The following is a 21,918-nucleotide window of genomic DNA, read 5'->3' on the forward strand; positions in this document are numbered from 1 at the left end:
GTGCGCTCGAGCGGGTTGCTCCGAAGTGTGTTGTGCGTCAGGGACACCTAACGCCTATGGATTTGCGATATGTTTCTTCGTTTTTTCTTTCTTAACCTTGACATAGCAACGTTAGTGTCTGTATGTAGTACACTATATTTTATTTACGAACCATGGCTGCGACGTGTTACTATATCTCTACTTTGGATGGCGCATCGAGCGACAGTGAAGCTACTGAAGCCCCGACACCGTCGATCCTTCCAACACAACACCACTGTGCTCGCACTGCTGCGAGAACCATGGTGGCGATAACTGGGCTCTCTCACACCTCTTGCGTTATACTTGCGTTGTGTAATCGCAGCACCTCGATGGAGCTGCCCTAGCGTAGGTGCTGAGTTGAGCGACTGCTAGTGAAGATAGCTCGTAAATTATATCGGTGCATCTGTAATGAAACTTGCAAGCTTCCCTTTATGTAGTACACGAGTGGATCATGCGTATCCACATATCATGCATACGTTCTGTTCCGCCCTCCCATGGGGTAACAAATTTATTCATTATCATCATCAGAACAAAAGTCATGTGACATGTCATGTGACCTGGGAAGGCGCTGTCAGCAAATACTCCAGCTACAGTGCGCACTATGTCCAGCGGCACTTTCGAAGGTGGAGCGGGTGGAGTGCACGAGCTGTCCGAGAGCGTGAGCGGATCACGGCTGCGGGCGCTGGACGTTTGACCGAAACGTTGAAACTTAGACCCGGACATGGCGACTTTTGGGCGCTCGGCACGATGGGTGAGTGGCCTGCACAGCATCTCGGAAGGCGCATTCGGAACCTGCGGCTAGCAGGTTCCTTGTTCCTCAACGGCCGTTGCGCCGTCATTTTCATCCGTTACGAACGCGACGCCGACTTGTGCGCTGGTCATAAATACCGCTGGCCGCATCAATGACGCTGCTTCTTCTCTCGTGGTGTGAACATTGCAAATGCAACATGGGATGTGGGACTCCAGGAAAGTGATGTTTGGCGTCTGGCGGTGACGTTACAGAACACCTGCCTGGCCGCGTCAATGTTCGCGACGACTTTCCTTTTGTCGGTTCAGACACTTTTACCTGCCTTTACCTCACTCGTCGCTATTAACGGAACGCGGGTACTTTCGTTTTGTTTTGCTTGGAAGGCTAGCACTAGCGCCGGCCGTCATTAGTTGACGGCCGCCGCTCAAACTGACTGGCTCGTTGTAGTTTAAATGCTGCATTGTGTCACGTGCACATGATTTTGCTGAAGCACGCGTGTTGCTTGCTTGGTTGTCGTTCGTTCGGTTCCATCCGTTGACGGTTGCCGAATAGCTGTTTGTTGGCCGCACCGGCGTAGGCCTCGTCGAGACTGCACGCGCTCTGGGTCCTTGCTTGGCTGCAGCTGTCCTTTCATTTGTAATGACTGTAGGAACCTACAGTCATTACAGGTTGCTGTGTGAAATGGCGCTCAGCTGTGCAGCTGCACAACGTCATGCTCGTGACAATTGCACCAAGTACACCGGGTGGACGCTGCAGGGACCCGTCATGTCAAAACGGCGTTGCCAATACGTGTTAGCGCGGCTCGCTGTCGTGGGTTGATTAGAAGCGTCCCCTTTACGTCTTGGTTTTGGCGGTTGTCAATTTCTTAGGTGCTCTCGGACAGGCTGTGTCAATTTTTTTCCGCTTAGCCAATGAAACTGCTCACTTCTCCGCCACTGTTGTCGCGCTTTGTTTTCTCCTTTTCAAAATTCCACCTAAAGGTCACTGGAACTTTAGTCTGTCCTAGTCAACAGGTGCAACAAGGCCTCACTGCTCAAGCATGTCACGTGTGCAGCTTCAGGTGGTACCACAGTAGTTTTAAGTGTGTTGGATCACTAATGCATGCAGTTATGCAGTAGTAGAAACATTTATTCGTAATTGAAAATAACGAAAGTCTTGTGCCTCGGGCGGCGCGAGTGGTTTTCTCGTGGATTGCCTCTCTCGGTCTTCGCGAGCGTCGTTGCTCATGAAAACAGGCTGTTCTTGCTTTTTGCGCGGCGCGTGCATTTTAATTTTTTTTTTAAACCAGGGTCGAATAAATATGTTCAGAATCAGAATTGCATGGAAAAAATATTACTGCTTAAAAAAAAGATTTTGGTACCTTTTTTGGGCACTGCATTGGTAGTTAAAAATGTGTTTAAAACCTGATTCGGGGAACTCTCCTCATTTAGGGCATAGTGAAGCCCCAACCTGGTAATGTGGTCCTGGGGATAGTGAACAAGGTATATTCTAGTTCACTATGTATTCATTAAATGTATTCCAATTCGCTATAGTCCTGGGTGTGTGGCCGTGAAGTAAGGGCATTGCAAGGAGAGTTCCCCTGCTCAGTGTTGACTGCTGTCTGCGAGACCGTTCTAAAGAAACTTAAGCAAGGAACACGAAGAAACTCCGGAGAGGTTCGTTGCAGGTCACAGAAGCCGTTGGTGGTGCCTTACGTGCACAAAACTGCTCACAACTTGAAGAAAGTGGCCAACAGGCATGGGGTGAGTGTCGTTTTTTCCGCCCCCAACAAGCTGAAAGCTGTTGGGGGCGGAAGCTGTGCCCCCGTATTTGCAGCTCAAGAAAGCGGGGTTGCCAGATAAGGCACGACTCTCCATTCATCATGTGTTCCGCAGGAGTGGTCTATGCTATCCCCTTAACGTGTGGGAAGACCTATGTCGGCCAGACTGGGCGTTGCATCAACGAGCGCTTGGGGGAACATGCCCGAAATTTATCAGATTTAAAGGATAAATATGCACATTTGGTAGCGCATATTATGGGTTGCGACGGATGCGAGGCACGATTCAGTCAGACTAAGATTCTTGGCAAAAGCGCAGATAAGAAGGCACGTGAATGTCTGGAGGCTTTTCACATAAGAAAACTTGGCAATAGGTGTGTCAGCACCCCATCTGTTTCACTTTTTTCATCCGAGTTCGAATTCTTAGATGCCGCCCTTAAATAATCTTTGTTAACTTTTTTGTTTTTGTTTTAGTTACCGCTTCCTCATGTGTGCTCGCTGTGATGGTCGCTTTGATATCTTTACCTTTCCTGCCCTCCTCCTTCTTTTTCAGTGAAACTTAGCCATATAAAGGCGCTGCCTGGTTTCAATAAAATTAGTTGTGAGTTAGCGCTTTGTGTCTCGTCCTTGTCTTTTCGTGGTCTGCATGCTCTGGCGCTATTTTCTTCAAATCAAGTATGCACCAACTCGCCCAAGAAGAAGTGTTAATGCAAGGAGAGAAAACTGCCCTGGCGACTCGCTGTATTGTGGCTGTAATCTTGATCAGTTGACACTTTATTGAATGGGACACTGCTGCTGTGCAGAATGGATCGGAGAACCTGGCGGCCACCAAGAATGCAGCTGCGACCCAGAAGTCCGAGAACCTGGTGGCTGCCAAGAAGCCGGCCGCTAGCCAGAAGTCCACGGTGGGCCAACTGTTCCAGAGGGCGCCACTGCGGCAGCCGAACAGAACTCTTCCCGCTCCAAAGGTAGCTCTGATCTGCTTGGCTATGGCTTGACAACCAGGATTTTTTTTCTTTTGGAATAATATTGATCAACAACTACCATCTGATGGCTTTCCCGGTTTGCTAAGTTGGTAGAGCTACTGGCCCAGACAGGCAGTGGTCCTGGGTTTGATCCCTGAACCTGGACGAATTTTTCTCTTTCATCATGAAAATGAGCTGCACCAAGCAGATATTCTAAATCGAAGGTTTTTGTTGTATTTCAGTGAAACGAATTTCATAATTTGGGCCTAGTCCACTTTTGGAAGTGGGTGTAGTCTGGCTGATGATGATGACACTACTAAAAATGTGGGACCTGCCCAAGGGTCCTGGGGCACAGGTCATTGCAGGTAGTGCACTTAAGTTGTGCCACTCTCAACGCTCCCACTTAATAGGTTTGGTAATGTTTGAGAATGCTGACGTAAATGAAAAAGTAGTCGGGGCAGATTTACTGTAGAAACTTCTTGTGTGGTATGCTATCTGGTTTGGTTAAAAACTTGGTCATTAGTCGAGGGGAGGGGGGATGCATACAAGAGAGAATAATTTTAAAATGCAATTTTTACGTACATCTGCTCATTCTTGCAAGTCGAGAGGACCTGGCTCTTCGATGAATTGCGGCCGTAATTAGGGATTCAGATTGAAGATGGAATAGGTTTTTTAAAAGTCGTTGGCACCTCTTGAGCAGGTCGGTAACTGTCTGGTTTGCCCATTTGTTCTCGAGTGACACTCCAGCAGAATTGCAAATAAGCGTGGATCATGCAACCCAAAGGTTATTTTATTTTCTGGCACAGATGATTTTGTTGCATTTTTCGGGATATGATTGCTGCTCCAATTGTGCCAAACTGTGCCAAAATGCAAATCCTGCTACATGCTGCTGCATTATGTCAATACATGTAGTAATCTGCACCAAGCCTGTGCCAGAACTCCATACTTGCTTCAGAGCAAAACTCTTGGGCACTGTGTGTCATCCTTTGTGAGTGTATTCATTCTGCATATCGTGCGGACCGGGTGCATTGTCAGCCTGCGTAATGAAAACAGAAGTGGAGTAGGTGTTAAGCGCACAGGGATTCACTCTGGTCATCCCCTGGTGTGGAGGGCACACTCGAAATGCGCACGGCACAAACATTACCAGCACCAGTCCTGACTTCCATGTCCTTGCTCGGCTGCAGTGGGCGAATGGCACGCTACTGCAAAGTTCTCAATGGGCATCTTGTTTGAAGTCCACTCCATTGCTCTGTCAAGATAAGGAAGATAGTCCTGGATAATTATTTTCACTCACTTCGAACTTTCCCTCTGCCGCGCAGTTCCTGTTCTTCAGCACATGTTGAGCGGCTTGCAACTTCAGTTTTGCATCGTAGCTTCTCCTTGCAAACAGCGTCATGTTGAGTAAAAAAAAAGAGTGCACTACGCAAGCGTAACCACACGAATGCAGCGCTGAAATTGAAACTTTCGGGGAAAAGTACACAATGTTTGCAACATTTGAATCAGTTCAAAAGCATGGATTTTTAATGCGTACAAGGCAATGCAGAGCGGACAGTGCCACGGGACAGAGCACTCGCGCTAGGCCAGCTGCGAACAGACAGCGAATGATCTTGCTCTTGGTTGGCACCATTGGGTGAGTGCTACGGGATGGAGTCTTCACACAAGGCGAACAGACAGTGAGACAAATGGATGATTTGGCTCTGGATCTGTACCCATCGGACTAGTGCTCCCACGCTAATGTGACTGGACTGGATGCGGTGGCAGCATGCACTTTGTGCTGCCGCTGCATTCACTCTGATTGTTGCGAGATTGTGATGTAGCCGTAGGATAACCTTTTAATGTTTCAGCCTAGTGCATTCCACTACCAGAACCCCGTTCATACGTTTTTCACCGGACCGGGAAAAAAAAACGTAACGGCCGGGAAAACGCAACAGTAAGGAAAGCACCGAAAATAATGAAAACAGTGCAGCTTTGACTTGAAACAATTAATTTCCGCGAATTGACCCTAGGACTTTAAAAAATCGAGAATGGTGGATTGCAGTTTCTTTCGCTCGCTGGAAAGAACAACGCGTTTCTCAATAGCAAAGGCCGCATTGCTGTCAGCGTCGCTTTGCGGTGCGGCCACACCGCACGCACGCAGCAGTGCTGTGCAGTTCACGCGCTCACTGCAGTCCACGCTGAAGCGACGTGGTGCACAGCGTCAAGCACTGAAATGTTCGTAGGCTGCTCGCCGCGCTGCTCCGCGTAAGCCGCCCTGGCTGCCTGTCGACTGCGTTTAGTACGTCCAGCTTTTCCTCAAGGGAAAGCCCCTTCCGCTTACCAGCCAGCAGAGATAGGCTTCCACCCCTGGTAGTTGCAGCTTTCCTGCATTATGTGCGGACACGACATCAGGAGAGTGGGCTCTAGGCATAGAGCGGCTATGGCTTGGGAACATCGGTGCGGCAGAGTTGCCTTGCGGGAACGAATGGCACTTCGTTTACCCAACTCGTTCGCACAAGTGGTCGCTTTCCCCAATGAACAGGTGCCTGCGTTGGAATCTAGAAGTATCAAACTGTTTGCTGTTCCGGTGTGCCATTTGTCAGCTGGGCTTGCACGCAAGGGCATCTGACTGCTGGCTTTGCAGTTGTGTCGTTGCACATTTATTTCTTTGAGCTGCACACTCACTGTCCTGCCATCCTCCTCCTGCAGGGAACTGCATAACGTAAGGAGGGGGTATCAATCATATTTGGAATCAGTCTTTTTTTTTTTTTGCCAGCGAGGGGTGAAAGTTTGGGGGGGGTCGACATATAGGCGGAAATATATATTGTGCATTAGGATCTTAGTCGTGAAGTTTTTTCAGGACATTCACATAATTTAGGCGTAATTTGCACATCCTCTTTTTTGGAGCCTTAATTTCAAGAGAAAAATGCGCAAATTGCTCGGATACAGTGCAAAGTGCAAACATCGTGACTGGCAGCATCCTGCTCTTAGTTTTACTTGCCACATTTCCGTTCAGCCAGTCACCGAGACCTCCAGTAGTAAGAATAACATGCGGCGCAGATGCACGGCTGCCATGCCTAATCCTGCTGACTACATCCATGCCCCAAGAGTAGTTCACTATCCGTAAAAGTTGTAACTAGGGCATTGAGTAATAGAGTGCCTGTCTGCCTCATCCATGATTTCCACTGCCCATCTTGTAGTCTTACACCGTTGCATGTTTTGATCAACACCCTTGCAGGGGCCTCAGGAATTGATATGCGGCAGAGCGATAATTTTGTGGGTGCACTACTTGCGTAGCCTCCGCAGTGTTGCACTGCTAGTGTGAACTGAAGTAAAGCAGGCTGTGTGTGTGCTGTTTTTACTACACTATTGCAGCAGTGCCTAAGAAACGTATTGTCAAGCTTCAATTTCATGAACTGAATATTTAAGGAGAGGCTCATAAAAGTGGGGAAGGCTTGCGAAGATCGTGGGAACACGTGATTGTGTGGTTAACAAAAAGGTTCACACAGCCTGAGTCTCTGGTCCTTGTGGGGCCTTACAGAAGTGGCGACTTTCTTTTGGTGGCTGTGCGGCTTGGTGCCGTTGTAGGCTCACTGCACCATTTCTTTTCTGGTCCTGCTGCTTGGCGCTGTTGAAACGTGCATTATTTGCCTCCCCCCGTGTTCAGCCAGTCTAGTGTGCAGTGTTCCACTCTGCAATGTGTGCAGGCGTCTTCGTCCAAGGCTGAGGATGTGGCCACCCTCTCCCAGAGCCTGCAGAAGGCCAGCCTCAGTGAGAAGAAGGAGACAGCACAGGCACAGTCAGCCTACTCCTACTCGGCCTCCCTTCTGCCCCCCGGGGTGCCTGACATCGATGCCGGGGACAGCCACGAGCCCCAGCTGTGCTCGGAGTACGCACAGGACATCTTCGACTACATGGCCTCCCTCGAGGTGCGTTCCTTCCTTGGGGATGGCAGTGTGCTCTGCTGTTCCGTCTTGTCGGCCAGATTGTTTGCACAAGGTCTGCAGTGAGTTAGGTCTGCCTACGTAGGCTGAGTTGTCTATACATGGCCGTGAAGTTGCTTACTTGCAGTCGAACCTTGCTACAACGAAACTGGTGGGATTCACAAAAAATTTCATTGTGACGAAATCTGCCCCAAAACACTGTTGGATTTGACTACACTCTTCACAATCATTTATTAGTGATAGCTCTACTTAATGCAAACTACCGTATTTACACGATTGTAAGTCGACCCCCCCATGTCACAATTCTGAAAAAAAAAAAATTTTAAACTTGGCCTTTAGAACGCGACAGTACTATCTGTGGCCTCCGCTGATCACCAGCCGCTATCGGCTGCTGCACGCGGGAGTGCCCGTGGGCACATTCCAAAACAAAAATGTATTAGTCACTGGGCTACTCGTCCACACTTGCGCTGCCGTCGTGATCGCTGCTGCAGTCCCACAGCTCGTCGTTCTAACATCGTCATGCAGTGAAATCCTGCACTTCGCAAACAGCCACATCATGACATCGCGTGGCAGAGCTGAAAATTTTGCCTCGTTGTAGCTGCCACTCCTGTATCACTCAGTGCGAAGGTCGAACTTGCGGCCCGGCGCGCAGTTTGTTTCTTCGGCATAAAGAATGACAGACATCTTGAGTGTAGCCATGAACGAGCGCAGGTCGCTTATCAGACCTGGAGCACAAATGACGAATGACGAAGCACTACATTAAAAACTTGTGAAACACGGCCGGCAGTAATCAATGCGTCAGAGCCAAAGAGAAACTAACGCACAAGCGGTGTCGGCTCTTCCATTGGCTACAGACACTCCCTGGCGCCGCTGTGGTTCGGAGGGGGTGCCACCACGGTTGGAACAGCAGCCCTTCCATCAATTACCGACGCTCCCTTGGGCGCCGAGTGCGTGGTTGAAAGTAAACAAAAAAAAGAGTAGAACGCGAATGGTTATCGGTCCGCCTCCGCTTATGAGCATACGCAATCTGCGGCCTCGTGTGGGGAGGGGGTTGGTGCTGGTTTGCTGCTTATCAGCCAGCCGCCTCACGTGGGGCGGGGCGGGGATGCGGTTCTGCGCGTTGAAATAGCAGCTGCTCAAGGCCAGCACCAAGAGTGATGCGACGGAGCCAGCCGCGCAGCAAAAAATGCAACCACGCTTATCTCGTTTGTCTCGCCTTTATTTATAGTGTGATGCTTTGGTTTCGATTGTAAGTCGACCCCCCCACTCCGGATTTTGAAATTTTGAAAAATGGGTCCACTTACAATCGTGTAAATACGGTAGTTTCAGGACATTGAAGTGACCTTAAGTCAGATGCCAAAGCGTACTTTGACTATGGCCAATGCTGTAGTGTCTCCAAATTTGACCCAGGTTAATCCCAACATTTGGCCCACTTCCGAAATTTGACTTTCCTCAATTTGGGCCAGAGTCTATCACATCCAGCATAATTTGACTACGACATTGACCTTAGTCATTCCATTGGTTTGACCTTTGAGAGGCCCTGACATTTGAATGGAATACAAACCATTTTTTAATAGTCAAACCCACTTATTAACAATACCGCTTTTAACAATATATCGGATATAGCAATGGACAGCCGCGGCACCGTCACCTTTGCAATGTGTTCTATGGTAAAATAAACTGCTTATAACAATGCTATCATATTATACTGTCGGTTATAACAATTAAATGCAGTCATTTGGAGCCAACCCTCAAAGAAAAAAAACTCTCAAACGCAGCTACCACGCCAGCCACACTACGCTTACGGCGCAAAAAACGAGCGCGCGTATGCGGAGCCGCCCGCACAGTGGCCACAGAGTGGCTGCGAAAAGATAACGTGACGACGCATACGAGGCAAGGCGCATGGGGTGAGCGGGAGAAGCTTGTATGACTCGGAGGAGGAGAAAAGATGGGCACTTTCCTCTGAGCAGAGGTGGAGAGGGTAGGGAGGCGCTTCCTTTTGTTGCTTTTGTATCCGCACGGGGAGCAGTCTATTCTGAGGGTGCGCCGCCTGTTGAAAACGCGTCGCAGCATTTCAGCGTGGGCTGCCCCATCTTTCCCACTTTATTTGGCTCCTGCTTCACGAACTGCACGTGTTCAGAGGGCAGCGTACAGCGTCAAAGCACGTGCGTTGCCAGCGTGGTTTTTATCATCTGCCATCTTTGGCCTCGGTCCTGCTGGTTCTGCAAGCCCATCGGATTCCTCCCCAGAGTTCAACAATGGACGATTCTCCTTCAGGAAGCGCGGCCAGCGTGGCTCTACCGGATCAACTGCCGCAGAAGAGAAAGCGAGCGGCAATATCTTTGGAAACGAAGCGAAACATTTTGAGGGAGCACCGAGGTGGTGAAAAAGTGTGCAACCTAGTACGCAAGTACAGCCTGTCGCAGCCGACAGTTTCAACCATTATCCGCAACGTGCTCAAGATGACTGAAAACGAATGCCATGCTAGTGCTGGCCATGCTATGGAGGACGGCCGGAAGAGGATTCGGCATGGTGCCTACAAAGACGTGGAGGAGGCACTGTATCAGTGGTTCCTTAGCGCACGTGCTATGAACTTGCCAATTAGTGGCCCGATTTTAGCAGAGAAGGCGAAGCACTTTGCGTATCTCCTTCAAAACACCGATTTCCAGCCTGGTGGTGGCTGGATTCAGCGCTTTAAGGAGAGGCACGGAATTGTCTACAAGGCAGTCGTGGGTGAGGCAGGGTCGCTCAATGTCGACGCTAGGCGAAGTGGTTGGAAGAGACACTGCCGGACATCCGCGAAGCATGTACAGACCGGGACTTGTACAATGGTGACGAGACCGGGCTATTCTGCCAAATGCTTCCGTCAAAGACGCATGCACTGAAAGGCGATCCCTGTAAGGGCGGCAAGCAGAGCAAATTGCGGGTGACCGTTTTCCTCTGTGCGAATATGGACGGCAGTGACAAGTGCCCCGCCTTCGTAATTGGAAAATCTAGGAATCCCTGCTGTTTCCGTGGTGTGGCGAGGATTCCAGTTCGTTACCGTCATAATAAGAAAGCGTGGATGACGCGTGAACTTTTCCGCGAGTGGCTGTGCGAGTTCGATCAGCGGATGCAGCATGAAGGCAGGAAGGTGGCGTTGGTCCTTGATAACTGTACTGCACACCAGACTGCTCAGAAGCTGTCGCATGTGAAAATTTTCTTCCTGCCGCCGAACACGACTGCAGGCGTGCAGCCCATGGACGCAGGCGTGATTGTGTGCTTCAAGGCATTGTATCGCCGGCGGGTGTTGAGCAGGCTTGCTCTTAACCTGGGCATTGCTGTGCGTGAATGCCGACCCGCTCCAGACTTTAAGATTTCGCTCCTGATCGCTGTTCAATTCATTTTTGGGGCATGGGCAGAAGTCAGCTCCTCCACAGTCATGAATTGCTTCCGAAAAGCGGGCTTCGCCGGGGATATCAGTGACTCCAAGCTCCTGCTGATGGAGCGATTACAGAACTTTGGTCTATGGTGTGCGGTGATGACGGCGACGCGGAAGAACTTGAAGAATTCTTGCACGCCGACGATGCAGTCACCACAAACGAAGAATTGACTGACGAGGCGATCGTTGCAGCAGTCACCGGCGCGATAACAGTAGTGATGACGAAGATGAACCGGAGCCTGTACAAGTTGTCTCTTATCAGGAGGCCTCAAGAATGATAGTCCCTGCGGGACTTCATTTTTGCAAAAAAACCTTTCACTCAGACATGTCCAACATTTGGATGCCCTCCAGAACGATGTCAGCAAGATTGCCGCAAAACAGTCGAAACTCACCGATTATGGGTTTGTTTCAGCAAAGAAGTGAGAAGTGCAAGCTATTCAGTGCTTTCAAGTTCATGTTTTCTTTGTTTATTTTTCGGGCACTAAGGGATTTTTCAAGCTGAGAGGCAGCCGCAGCAACCTTCTCATATTTTTTACAATACCCCTTTCGGTGCCACCAAAACGATGCCTCGGCGGAGCTCGCATGTCACTTGCCGTCCGTGACCCCTCTTTGCAGTTGTTATGCTTTTTTTCGTGAAACCCGTTTATAACAATTATCGGTTATAACAATGGAATTTTCGTGGCACTTGAACATTGTTATAAGTGGACTCGACTGTAGTTGAGGGATAGACTAAGTCAGTGTTCAAACCCTGCTACAACATTTGAATGCCGCGACACCAGATTTCCGCCAATGCAAAGTACCTATTCTTCCTTCAGCAAATCATACAAGCCAATGCAACGATTTACCCCCGCACAATGAACAATTTTTGGAAAATTCAACGAAGTTTTTCAGAGTAAGTGGCTGATATTTTTTCTTTTTAGGGGGGGCATCCACATATGCCCGCATGTCTCGTTAGGTTGCACCAAAAACCACTGCTGAAGACTGTTTCCACTTTCAGTGGCGGAGCTGACATTCCTTGCGGTGTCGGAAGTAATGCGTAAACATGCAACATGCGAGCATAAAGATGCGATGCGCTGCACTACTTTCTGCGTCTGTTTTGCCGTCTGCTCGGACTGCGTGCCGATAGATACTTCGCACTCTGAAACCCCGAAAGTTCCATTTTTCAGACTAGTTTCAGTCGCAAGCGAGCCGAAATTGGTCACCCTATCAACATTTTGCCGGCGCAAGAGGCGCCATCTTGGATTGAGGTGGATTCACTCCGCAATTGGATTGGCTTGGCATACTACTTCTGGTGACAGGGTGCATCGTCTTCATGAAGCCTGGCAAGTGATGTCCGTTTGCCATTATGTGATTGCGTCCGGTGGTTCTGCTGGTGCGGCCAAAAAGTGCACTGTCTTCACATGCAGTTAGAGCAAAATCGTGATCTGAGCTAGTCAGTACATCTTCACGACTTCACCAGCGCTGCGTTGAGGAACAAAGACAGAGGAGGAAGGACAGGGACAAGCGCTAAGTCCCAGACGCAGTTTGACAGGCAGTGTGGTGCGCACACGGTTGTGGACATGGCCCTGCTGGGTCAGTCAAAGAAGCACGGTAAATATTCAACCATGACACTTGCAAAGAGGGCGGCTGTCATCAAGTTAGTGCAGAGTGCACAAACACAAGGCGACGTGGCCAAGGAGTTCGCTGCGTCGAAACAAACTATTTAGGACTGTGTGATTTTTTTCCGCAAAAACGATGGGAAAGGCGATCACCTCGGACTGGAAAAGGCCTTGTCACTTTGGCTAAAATCTGCATTGGCGAAGAATCTTCTGGTGTTGAGCGACACATTGAAGGAGGAAAAAGCAATATAGGTCAGTAGCGTGGCTTTTTGGGCTTGTTGGTACATACTTCAGACACTGTAGCGCAGCAAAAGACGAGGACACAAGAAACGAGAGAGAAACGAAAAGAGAGTGTTCGTCTCTCGTTTCTTGTGTCCTCGTCTTTTGCTGCGCTACAGTGTCTTTGAAAAAGCAATCACTGGCCGTGCAAATAACATGGAGAAATTCGTTTTACAGATGGGTGGCTCCGCGGGTTCAAGAAAAGGAACTGAGTCTCTTGAGGAGAACGGAGCCACTAACCCAGCCACTATTGCAGACTACCGTGGAAATGAGTTGAAGCCTTTGTTGAGCCAATACAGCCTGGAGGACATTTTCAGTTGTGATGAGACGGGCCTGTTTTTCAAAATGCTACCTGACCGCATGCTCTTTTTCCGGCAACTCCTGTTCAGGGGGTTGCCAGAGTTAGGAAAGCACTAGTCATGGTAGCTGCAAATTCTGCTGGCACAGATAAGTTGGCGCTCGTTGTAACTGGCAAATAAAAAAAAAAATGTTTTAAGGGCTCGAAGAACATTCCCATGTGGTATTGCAGCAATTCCCCTCAAGAGAAAAGTCTACAACAGTATCTTACCGTGTGGGGTCTTAATTGGGGAAATAAATGCGTTCTCGCCGTTTAACCGCAGCTGACACAGTTCAAAACCGCGAGGACCCCACCCCGTGGTCGCGTACCCTACCGAGCGTGCGCCGACCACTGCGGGCTTTGCTCTGAGGGAACAAAGGAACGACACACTGGCTGACACAAACAGGCATTTATTGCTACAACAACAATAACGCCAGCTAGCAACAAGATATGCTGAGCAATCGAGGACGTCTGACTCACTAGCACGGTTTTGAGCGAATGTTCGCCCATGGTAGGGCAGAGGAAAACTCAGAGGCCAGACAGGACGAGATGCGGGGTGAACGTTCCTCCCCACGAGGGTTCGCGCCAGCCTGCGAAGAGCGGAGCCTTGTGCCGAACGTTGACGCGCTTCCCCGGCCCCCTAGCCGAAGAGGACAGTCTCTCCCCCGAGCGCACGCAGCAGACACGCCATCCGTGGCTCTCCTGGCGCTGCGACGTCAGCGCCCTCCCCTGTTAGTTAGAGTAACACAACTAAGGAGGGCGCATTGCGGAGAAGCGAACCACCGGGACGAGTCAGGCGCGTCCCTACATCCGGTACTCACCTAAGGGGCGGAAACATGGAGGCGAACGGAAAGGGTTCGGCTTGAGTTCAGGACAACACAGCGAGCTATGGAAAGAAAAATTATTGGTTCAACGGTAACAAACTCAAAGTGGGCAGAGTGGGTGATGGAACAAACGCGGGTTAATGACATCCTAGTTGAAATCAAGAGGAAGAAATGTGCTTGGGCAGGCAATGTAATGCGAAGGCAAGATAACCAGTAGTTCTTAAGGGTAACGGAGTGGATTCCAGGAGAAGGCAAGCGTAGCAGGGGGCGGCAGAAAGTTAGGTGGGCAGATGAGATTAAGAAGTTTGTGGGGATACGGTGGCCGAAGCTGGCAAAGGACAGGGTCAATTGGAGAGACATGGGAGAGACCTTTGCCCTACAGTGGGCGTAGTCAGGCTGATGATGATCATGATCACAACTACGAACTCACTGAAGATTTGATACGTTGACTGGAGGGCAACAGGTTAACTTTGTTAACAGTGTGGCTCATGGCACAATCAACCTGAAAGCCATTGAGCTCGAATACGTGTAGCCAATGGACCAGGGGGTCGTTAGAAACCTGAAGGCTCTCTATCAGACCTGAGGCACTCAGCCCTTTGTTGAAAACTTGTTCCACAAACGTTTTACGGCAATCAACATGCTGGCCACTGCATTGAAGGCACTTGGAGCTGAAACGATCACCAGTTGTTTTAGGCATACTGGGTTCTCCGCCGATGAAGGCACTGTCATTGTCATGGAAGAGGACTGCAACACTTTTGAAGACTTGACTGCAGACTAGTGAAGACTGCCTCAAAATGTGTGCGGATCTGACTGACCTGTGTGCGAGGCTCTGCAGCCTAAAAGCGAGTCGGTCTCCGATGACTTGCTCTGGTGGCCTGCCACGATCATCGGTTGCACAAATTGCAAATGCCATGGCCTTGGTGTCGAGCGTGTGCAGCGAAAGCACGACTTTGACGCAAATGCAGGCTAACATCATTGCCAGCAAGAGGAATTTCCCTCCGAGTAATCTGCTTGCGCCATGGTGCTCTTTGGCCACAGAAATTCGCGCACATTAATACATGTTCTCTGAAGACTTCATAAATGTGACTGTCTGTAAAAATACAAAGACCCCTGTGATATTTGGTGGGAGTATGTATATCTCATGTGTACCCCAGTTGCAAGTCAGTCACGAATGAATGATGTCCCCTGTTGCAGGTTCGTTGGCCCGTGCAGCCCAAGTTCCTGCGCCTGCAGCCCTCGGTGACGCCCGAGATGCGGGCCATCCTCGTCAACTGGCTCATGCAGGTGCACTCGCGCTTCCAGCTGCTCCCCGAGACCCTCTTCCTGACGGTCTCCCTCGTCGACCGCTTCCTGCAGGTGAACACACACTGTGAACTTCCAGGATGTCATCACTAATGGCCACGTCATTGCAGAAATGCAGTGACTCCATCATTGTGCCGAATGCGCCAAACTGTGTCAGACTATATAAGCTGCGCCATCCTGATAAAAATTAAAATTTCACCAAACTGCTCCAAACTGTCTGCTTTCAAACTGGACGGCACTGTGTACCAGGTATAAAGGCAGACTTAGGCTGTGCCTCTTTGACAGAAATCACTAGAGATCACACTAAGGACATGCTCTGGTCCGCTTGAATTCCTCCCTCTTCGCCTGTGCAGGGAGTTTATGATCGTGCTGGGAACAGTGGAAGACGACACAGTCGCCTTTGTAGTTACTCGTGGACATGAACGAAGAGCAGAACCTCGTGTTGAACCTGACTGTCATGGTCAGCTGACACACTTTGTACGTCGCAACGCACTCAGCACGAGGAACAACTCTGGCTGAAAGCTGGCTTGAGTGCGTCAAAGTATCCCCGGCTCCTCAACGTGATGTCACGTCGTCCAACATGGACGAGATTTCCCTCTCCGCTGTTCTCCTCTCCTGTGCTCGCGCGGGGCGCTGGAGATTTAAATATCACGCTTTCAATTGCTGATTGCGCCACTCTTTTAGCCAAAATTGAAAAAGTAACTGCACACCCATTATTAGCAATGACACTATTTCAAAGCCCTAGAAGGTTAGCCGATTCGAAAACCGCCTCAGTGTCCTTTTAATGGTGTAGCACATCTTTACATCACTCTCAGACTGCTCTAGCGTTGTTTTGTCAGACGAATAAATTTTTAAACTGCTACATTTTCCGGAATGACGTATTAAAACACTTTTTCACAAGCTCCAAAGTGCTCCATATTGGAAATTTTATTGCTCCGAACATTGTTTCAAATTGAATTTTACCAGAAATGGAAAAAAAACCAGCACATTTATTGCGAGAAATGTGATTACAACATAATTAACTCTGCTAAATTTGATAAGATTCTTATAAGTGCTTGCTAGGCTAACTGGGCAGAGCGCAGGTGGCTGCATGCATGAGGGAATACAATACTGAGGTGTGTTCTTTTTTTCTGGTTCAGGTATGACTAATATGTTATAACATTCTGATTGGTTTTGTATCGTTATGAGTGGATTGCACTGTATGTAATTTAATCTTGTGTAACACAAGTCCCTGTGCACTTGAAATGTATTGCGGGGAACTTGCTAGGATGCATGCCATTGCCTTGCCTTGACATGAAGCTATACAGTAAGGTAAAACTATTTATCCTGCCTATCATAGTAGTTGAGTTACAGGGTCTCGAAGCTGCCAGGGAGGAAAATTTTCTTTTCCTGTTTCTTAAGTGACAACTTCGAAATCCTACAACTGAACTTCACTGACAGGCAGGGTGATACTTTTACCCTTATTTGCAAAGCTCGATGTCAAGAGAAACCAGTGGCATGCATTCTAGCAAGTTCTCCGCAGCGAAATTTCTTTAAAGCTGACGGCTGAAATTTGGAGAACATACCGTATTTACTCGCATAATCGCACTTTACAAAAAAATTGACGCAAATTTAGGGGTGTGATCATTACGCGGGATAATTATTTTACCAAAAATTTTGGACTTCCGAAAACGCAAACAAGTAGCAGGCAGACAACCCTTGTCACACACGCGTGCTGCCCGCGGTTACGCCGCTAAACGCGGTTATCACGAACCGAGCTTGGCAATCTTGGCTTACGTCGTTAACCGAGAAGGTAGAGTGCGAAAAGCGCAGGAGCTGGCCCGCTTCAAGAACGTACTTTCCTCGCGCTAAATCACGTTCCAAGAGCAACGCATCAAAATAGGCAGTGTGTATGTGCTGCGCGATGGCGCTTTTATGCAGCCTTTGATCACGTCCGATGGCGCAGCAACAGCGTATAACAGCAACGTCCCGCGGTGCTCAAGCTATGCATTTTACCGCCGTTTCGCCGAAAAATGTCTGGTCCCTGCCGCATCATTGATGTACTTAGGTAACACATTTGCAACGCTCTGAGCACTGGATTCCCAGTGCTTACCGCAATGGGGCCGCTCGCGAGCGCGGTGGACGACTGCGCTCTGTACTCCCTAGTCATCGCTAGGCCTAGCTTGTTTCGTATCGAAGCCACAGTGGACGGCGCTTTTGAACTGACCAATGCTATAATGAATGTTCTACTTATGGTGCTGCCTTACTGACAACCTAATTGTTTCATATTAAAAGAAATATATACGTTCGATTTCAGTGACTCCTTAGTAGCGGAGCTGGCGTGCAAGCAGATCGGGTCACTCGCGCTGCAACGTGGCTGTGAACGTAAAACTAGCTTGTATCGCAGTTATTACTCCTACCAGCAACTCTGTACAGGCCAGCGATCCTCGAAGCGGATTCATTTTTGACATTCCTGTATCCCAAGGCTTATTATTTACGAGAACAATAAAGTTTAGCCGGATCATCGCGTCACTTCGTTCGTTGCACTGCAACCCAGAACGGTGGCGAGCCTTGCGACAACAGCGAACTGTGATTCGAGATAACCGCAGTTAAGTTCGGTATCTATGGTTAAGCATAAGTGCATTTAGACTGCCCCTGTGACTGCAGGTCAGCCAACAGGTGGCTGCCGCTACAATGCTGACAGAGCAAGATGGTCATCTGCACGTGCCATCTGTCAGACAGATAGCACGTACAATCCTTGGCTAGACTCAACATCGTCGACAAATTGCAGCGGCAAGTTCGGGGTGCGATCATTGCGCGAGGAATGAAAAAAAATTCAATTTTGCCAACAAAATTCAGGGGTGTGATCATTACGCGAGTGCAATCATTATGCGAGTAAATACGGTCTTGCCTAAATGAACTGGGAGTTGTTTTCATCACGAGTCGGACTGTGCCCACTGCAGGGCACAGGCATCTCCCGTGCTTGTTTCACTTGTTTCACGTGGTGCGGCTGAGACGCTTGTGTTGTGTGTCCGTGTGCGTGTGCAGGAGCAGTGTGTGAGCCGGTCCAAGCTGCAGCTGGTGGGGGTGGCGGCCCTCTTCACGGCCAGCAAGTACGAGGAGATGATGGCCCCCACGCTGGGGGACGTGGTGTACGTGACGGACGGGGCGTACCAGGGGCGGGAGGTGCTGCGCATGGAGCAGCAGATCCTGCGCGTGCTCGACTGGTCCCTGGGCCGGCCCCTGCCCCTGCACTTCCTCAGGCGCAACTCCAAGGCCGCCCAGGTGAGAGAGCAGTTCGCTGCAGGTGGACACCGCAGCCACATACACTGACACAGGGAGCCAGTTATGCACCTGTCCTTTTCTCAAAGTCAAGTCTGCACTTTCCCCTGCCATAATTGCCTCAATTTGTAGATGGATGCCACCGACTTCACACACGTACAGACGCACCCCACCGAAAACCGAGGGAGTGCGGCTAGAAGTGCTTTCACACTGAAAATAGCCTTGCGTGGCAGAATGACCAAGTTTGCACTGAGTACAGCATTTGTGTAAAAGTGTAGGTCCACGGGCTGTTTTTTTCTGGACCATGCTGTGCAGCTGGTTATGCATCCCCACAGTTGCTCCTTGAAGGTGCAAGGACACCTTGATGGTGAGAGGAGCTCCGGTAAGCAGTGCATGCCAAACCCACCCCCAATGGGCTCTAAACGTTCCAACAAAAGCTTTGCATGGCAGTGGCGAGGGGTTCCTAGCACAGAATTGGATTGTGGCTTCACCTGTGATCCCACTCATTGATTGTTGGCTGCTGGCCCTTGTTCAGGCATCCATGGGCCAGGTGGTTTTGTAATTAACGAAACCTTCGGAGCCAAGTTGCAAAAACATCGCAGATATACCAATCTGTGTTTGCGCTTCAAGTGTCAAGCTTCTCTTTCATGGCTGTTATCTGTCAGCACTTTCCACAATTTCGGGGGATTAGATTGCACTGCAGACCACTCTTGCCTATTGGGATTTGCCATGCAGTGTAGGTGCTGTGCACAGCCACCTTGCTTGGGGTGCACGCAGCAGAATAATTTCTGCTCCGCAAGCGTGCTGTCATTGCATGTCACATTCAGATCACTGCATGGAATCCTGGTGCATTCAAGATCTGCCTGGCAGCCGCAGGATGCGATAGCCACAGGTAAGTGGATGGTAAATGAATGCCACTACAGATGGGCAACCACGTTGGTCATCACTCTTTGAGCAAAGTCAAGAAACAGGCACGACGACCAAGGTTGGTTACGTCGAGAGTTTCCCTCGATTCTGGAATCGAAGCCCGGACAGTGGTTAGTGGCAGCAGCCCTTCTGTGAAACCGGACACCCACACGTGGCTCAAACACATTCACAGGAAAAAGATAGGTTACCCGGACATTCAATTGTTGCGGCAAGTCTGCAGAGTTCCTTGTATGACTGTGGACAGTGTATGTGCGAAGAACCCTTGATTCTCGAGCTTCGTTATGTGCGTGCCCTTTGCGCAGTGCTTCAGATTTCAATCTTGGGGGTTACCTGCAAACTTTTTGGGTGGAATGTATGTCGAAAAAAAAAAAAACAGGACGGCCACCAAAGCTTGCTTAAATGTTGAATGAAAGGATGCAAAAATGAACGACAACCAGCTGCAGCCCAGTTTGCTGCCTTATTATCAATGGTCATTGTGACAAGCTACAACCATCTTTGTATAAAAAAACGATTGCTCAAATTAAGTAACAAGGCTTTCAAAATCTGGCCGTGTGTATATGTTGTGTGAGAGGACTCCCACAAGATAGGATTGTGCTTTTTCTCAGAGGTTGTGTGCTCATGTACCGCGGGCGTGGTAGCAAATGAGCAGGTCACCAATCTCCTGAGCATGAATGTTCTTCAATCGCTTGTGGCTGTCCGGTTTTGCGTAAGCGCTGTTGTCATTGTCCACTGTTCGAGCTTAGATTCTGGATTAAAGGGGGACCCGACCCGCAACCAGTCTTTGTCGGTGCTCCAGTTTTTTGATCGGCGCTAACCAGCGCAGCTGCCCATCCAGAGTGGCGTTCATTTACAACGTAGTTTCGTGCGACTGTCATGCCTAGGAAATGCTGATCAAAGCTCCGGTGCACGCGGAATCCAAGCCCCGATGCGACACGCAAAGAAAGCACGAAAGAGGAGTTCAGCTGCTACGTCCACCCCTTTAATGGTGTCCTGTGGTGTCACCACAGCTTCAAGTAACAATACAAAAACACAGACGGGGCACATAGAACACACAACAAGCGCTGACTTTCAAAAAGTTTATTTTGACGCATGCATTGCCTTATACACTGTTGCGAGTCACTCGAGACAGACACTTGACTTGTGCCACACGTATCATCACTTCCACAAGAATCATCTTACATCCAACAGCTCCAGTTCTTTTTTTGTCTAAAGTACAGATGGTTTGCTGATACAATAGTCTCCAAGCTTTGCTATCTCAGCTGCCTCAACTATCTGCAAGTTTTGCATGGCTGAGTATGCACGATGTAAAGTGATCGATAAACATGCTGAGCAGCTAGTTCCCGAGATTTGTTGTGACATGACATTGTCAGAGTTGTGGTCTGGTGAGCTGTGTAGGCAGAATGGGGGAGTCTCAAATACTAACTGCAGTGTTGTTTATCTTGCAGTTGTCTTCTTGGCAGTCTCTTTTACAGCGTAGTGTGACCAGTGTTTAATGTGCCACTTTGGCAGCTTTGTCGCTGCTGTCGGCTCATTTTGCAGCATCGTGTTGAAAAACTAGTCGGTGGTTTTTCTGGGGTCTGAATGCTCTCTTCCAGCGTGTGCTGGCCTGTGTAGAAGGTACACAGATGTGCAAATTCTTGTTGATGCGTGTATAGAAAATTATGATGTGCAGCTGATGCAGCAAGAGATATTTGACATTATGCAAAAAAACAGCGCGAACAAACGGGGACAAGCATAATGCATTTTGCATAATGTATCACCAACTCGCCCGCTTAACTATCCTGTTGATATTTGACATCCCTGTGAGGTTAGAGCAACTAATGGATGTCTTGGTGTGTTCCACAAGGGTGCTTTGGTGTGCAGTGCCCATGAAGCTTCTTCCCAGGCTGGTATTACTGGGAATGGAGTCGCAGTGGCCCCATGGTTGTTCTGCTGGATGTGCAGGCGGATGTGCTCGAGCACAGTGTGGCCAAGTATGTCCTGGAGCTGAGCCTCCTGGACTACTCCATGTCGTGGGTGCGGCCCTCGGAGCAGGCGGCCGCTGCCCTCTGCCTTGCCCTCAACCTGATGGGCAAGGACAAGAGGTGGGGAGAACCTCTGCTCTGCCCTCTGTTTCTTTTTCTCTCTCTCTCTGTTTCTGTCTGTCTCTTTCTCTGTTTGTCTGTCTCTATCTCTGTTTCTGTGTCTCTTTCTCTCTCTCTGTCTGTCTCTTTCATCTCTTTGTCTTTCTCTGTTTCTGTCTGTCTCTCTCTCTGTTTGCCTGTCTCTCTCTCTGTCTCTTTCATCTCTTTGTCTCTCTCTCTGTTTGCCTGTCTCTCTCTCTCTCTGTCTCTTTCATCTCTTTGTCTCTCTCTCTGTTTGCCTGTCTCTTTCTCTCTCTGTCTGTCTCATCTCTGTTTCTGTCTCTTTCTCTCTCTCTCTCTGTCTGTCTCTTTCTCTCTCTCTCTCTGTCTGTCTCTTTCTCTCTCTCTCTCTGTCTGTCTCTTTCTCTCTCTCTCTCTGTCTGTCTCTTTCTCTCTCTCTCTCTGTCTGTCTCTTTCTCTCTCTCTCTCTGTCTGTCTC

General features: G+C 49.3%; 1 protein-coding gene across 1 annotated transcript in view; it reads left to right on the forward strand.

The window, feature by feature from the left end:
• The first annotated feature begins 607 nt into the window (after positions 1–607).
• Positions 608–21,918, forward strand: part of LOC149334617 (G2/mitotic-specific cyclin-B-like) — a 30,448-nt gene continuing 9,137 nt past the window's right edge. The window contains exons 1-6 of the mRNA XM_089555259.1: positions 608–769; positions 3,326–3,490; positions 7,171–7,392; positions 15,061–15,222; positions 18,196–18,432; positions 21,301–21,440. Of these exons, the coding sequence (XP_089411385.1) occupies positions 740–769; positions 3,326–3,490; positions 7,171–7,392; positions 15,061–15,222; positions 18,196–18,432; positions 21,301–21,440 (956 nt within the window). The 5' untranslated portion in view covers positions 608–739. The remainder of the gene's footprint in view (positions 770–3,325; positions 3,491–7,170; positions 7,393–15,060; positions 15,223–18,195; positions 18,433–21,300; positions 21,441–21,918) is intronic.

This window comes from Amblyomma mixtum, chromosome 8 (genome assembly GCF_055824585.1).
Source record: "Amblyomma mixtum isolate Tamu chromosome 8, ASM5582458v1, whole genome shotgun sequence".
Lineage (NCBI taxonomy): Eukaryota > Metazoa > Arthropoda > Arachnida > Ixodida > Ixodidae > Amblyomma > Amblyomma mixtum.